Raw genomic sequence first — 3,138 nt, forward strand, 5'->3', positions numbered from 1 at the left:
TTTCTTATTTCTTTCTTTATTTTCTTTGGGTCTTTGTTGCTGTGCATGGGTTTTCTTTAGTTGCAGGGAGCAGGGGCTACTCTCTAGTTGAGGCACACGGGCTTCTCCTTGTGGCCTCTCCAGTTGTGGAGCATGGGCTTCAGCAGCTTCAGGTCCTGGCCTCTTAAGCGTGGGCTTTGTAGTTGTTGCATGCAGGCTTAGTGGACCCATGGCATGTGGAATGTTCCCAGAAAGGGATGGAACCTGTGTCCCCTGCATTGGCAGGAGGATTCTTCCCCACTAGGCTACCAGGGAAGTCCACAGTGTTTCTTCTTAAGCTCAGTCTTCTTCCTTGGAGCCCTGGTGGGGGCTGGAGGAAGGGGGTAAGCAAATGCAGCCTCTTCTTGCTGAGAGTGAAGGAGAAGGAAGGTTGTGTATGTGTGCATGTGTGCAAATGCACCCTCTCAACAGCCCTCAGAGAAGCCCTCCTTGAACCTCTGAGCCTGGGACCCCACCCTTCTATTGCTATGACAACCGCTTCTATGAGGACACAGGGAGTAAAGAATTGTGAGTGTGGGGTTAGAGAGGGAACACACCAGAGTCTCAATGCGTTAGTGGTCTTAGAACTTTATGATAATGAAGAAGAGAGTATGTCTCTGACTTCGAATCTCGAAGTAGGAGGGCAGGATGGGACACAGCAGGTGCAAGGGCAGGGTGACTCCTGAAGTTCTGCCTTGTGTGAGCAGTTCCACTTCTAACTCACCTCTCCTCTTCTTCCCCTTAGGACGTTAAAGAAGCTTGGGGATCCCCAGGGGTAGAAAACCCCTCCTTTAATACCATTGATATATCCTTGACACCCATCCACAGCTTCACTGATGACCTAGGCTATCAAGGGAGCCAGGACCTGACCAGCGTGAGTACCCTTCCTCTGGGGTCTCCCACCCCTTGCTCTACCACCATATGGGCATCTTAGGCCACTGACCTCCCCTTTGATGTTCTGTGGCAACCTTCCATATCTTGTCTATGTCCTTCCAACTCATGTTTTTATTAAACATGGCTCAAATTGACTCCTTCCAGGAAAAAATACCAACAGTAATAGTAGTCACAGCTTATATCCATTGAATACTGACAACATGCCATTTTATGAGAATTTATCTCTCATTTAAACTTCATAAGAACCCTGTACGGTCAATACTGTTACTATCCCCATTTTTCAGATGAAGAAATGGAGACAAAGGTAAGTTAAGTAACTCTCCCAAGATTGCCTAAAAGATGCTAGAGTTTGAGCTCAGTTTGTCTGACTCAGGATCTCACACACAGAACTGCCTCCTGGCCAGCTACTCCATTTTTAAGGGTGTCCTCCACTGTATCCTCTCAACATTTATATGCTGTTGAACACACCTGATATACAAACTTGCTCGTTTATTTGGGGGAGGGTTTAAATGCTAGCTGTAATTTTGTTATTGAGCTATAATTGACACATGATACAACTATACAGATTTAAAGTGTACAACTTGATGTTTTGGCAGTGTATATACTTGCAAAACCATCACCACAATCAAGATAATAAACAGATCCGTTACCTTCAAATAGGAACCGCCTGGATTTCTAGAGCAGATAAATTAGAGGGTTATTACCTGACTTCCAAAGGGATTCTTTAACCAAAGTATCTGAATCCTTTTTAAAATAATGAGCTCTCATCTGATGCGCTTAGAATATGCCTGTGTACTTTGCTGATACTGCTTTGTAACTCCTCTTTGGTCATTTTAAACGCATGTCTTCCTTGGGCAGGGCAGTCTAAAGCTGTGCTTCCCGCTCTGTACTCACAAGCAGGTGGGTGCTTGGCTTAATCTTTCCCTCTGATCTCAGTCCTTCTCTGCCTCACTTCCTGCCCTTAGACTCGAAGTCCCATATATAATGGGATGGGTCAGTGGAGAGCACGCTTCATTCCTTGCTCTTGGATTCTTCAAGGAAGAAGATCCCAGTGTTGTTCCAGGCAAGAGACAGAAGCGGAATAAGATTGCCATTTTCCGGATGAGAAGAAATAAAGTGAGGGAGGAAGATGAGAATGACAAGGAGGATGAGGAGGACGAGGCAGGGCGCTCTCCCAGGGTGAGACGGAAGCAACACGCATACTCAAAGACCCGCCAACCGAAGCAAAAGGAGAATTTAGGCGTCTTGGAAAGAAATTTGAACACGACCGCCTCCAATACCAAATCGTCTGCCTGGAGTATGTTGGAGCTCCGGCGACACTTGTGTATGTGCTGCCAAACTGAGCAGACACCAGTGGAGCAGAACAAAGCACCGGATGAAAAGGAGAATGCAGTCGCAGGTTCTGTCAATGAGCAAGGGAGGCAACAGGCTCCTGAAGGAACTCCAGGGGAAGTTCCACGCCAAACCCAGGAGAACAGAGAGTGTAGTCCTTCAACTTGTAAATAAAGCAAATTTTATTTTTACGGATGGTATGTACAAACCTGGTTGATGATCCCAGGTTTTCATCTTTCTTATTTTCGTAGGTGTATCCACTTTCTTCCTCCACCTCCTCCCCTTTCATCTCTCTGAACATCTTCTCATCCTTTCTAGTACTATATGATTTCCATCTCTAAGACGTGGGGCTAGTGCATGGGTGGGTGAGACCTGAGAGGGGTCAGGAGGCTGAAGAGAAGAGTCTTGAGGTAACTAATAAGGGAGGCTACAAGGCCTAGCTTTCCAGGTTTCAACTCCAGACTCGTCTCATTTTCTCCCTCGTAACTCTCAGCTCTATATAGCAAAACTTTTGACCTTCTTAATACAGCAAATAAGACCAGAAAAAAACTGCCTGCAGGGATTCTCGAAGCCATTTTCAAGATTGCCATCACGGCAACAAAGTTTAAGACTAGCTCCCAAGTTTATATTGCCATCTCACTTTTCCTTCCTTAGCTTGAGTAAAGGAGAAAATAAAGGGGCCTTTTCCCTCCAGGATCTATCTTCTTCCTTCCCCACAAATTCACTAATCATTCAGAAGGAATCTTAGAGATTAGGAACATATCTCAGGGCAGATTCCCTAGAAGCTGAGCCTGAGGTGGCGGTTCTTGTGCAAGGGTTTTATTGAGAGAATGCTCTCAGGAGAAGGAAGGTGGATGAGGGAAGCAGATTAGGGCAGGGCAGAAAGCTCGTCTG

At 46.0% G+C, this 3,138-nt stretch overlaps 1 protein-coding gene across 1 annotated transcript; it reads left to right on the forward strand.

Annotated features, from left to right (window-relative positions):
- Positions 1-521: 521 nt before the first annotated feature.
- LOC148778202 (uncharacterized) lies at positions 522-2,418 on the forward strand. The gene is made up of 3 exons (XM_088835015.1): positions 522-680; positions 764-892; positions 1,951-2,418. Exons 1-3 carry the CDS (start codon positions 522-524, stop codon positions 2,416-2,418), a joined length of 756 nt encoding a protein of 251 aa, XP_088691141.1.
- The last annotated feature ends 720 nt before the right edge of the window (positions 2,419-3,138 follow it).

Source organism: Moschus berezovskii, chromosome 4 (assembly GCF_049115385.1).
Source record: "Moschus berezovskii isolate FMDL1 chromosome 4, NW_MosBer_1.0, whole genome shotgun sequence".
Lineage (NCBI taxonomy): Eukaryota > Metazoa > Chordata > Mammalia > Artiodactyla > Moschidae > Moschus > Moschus berezovskii.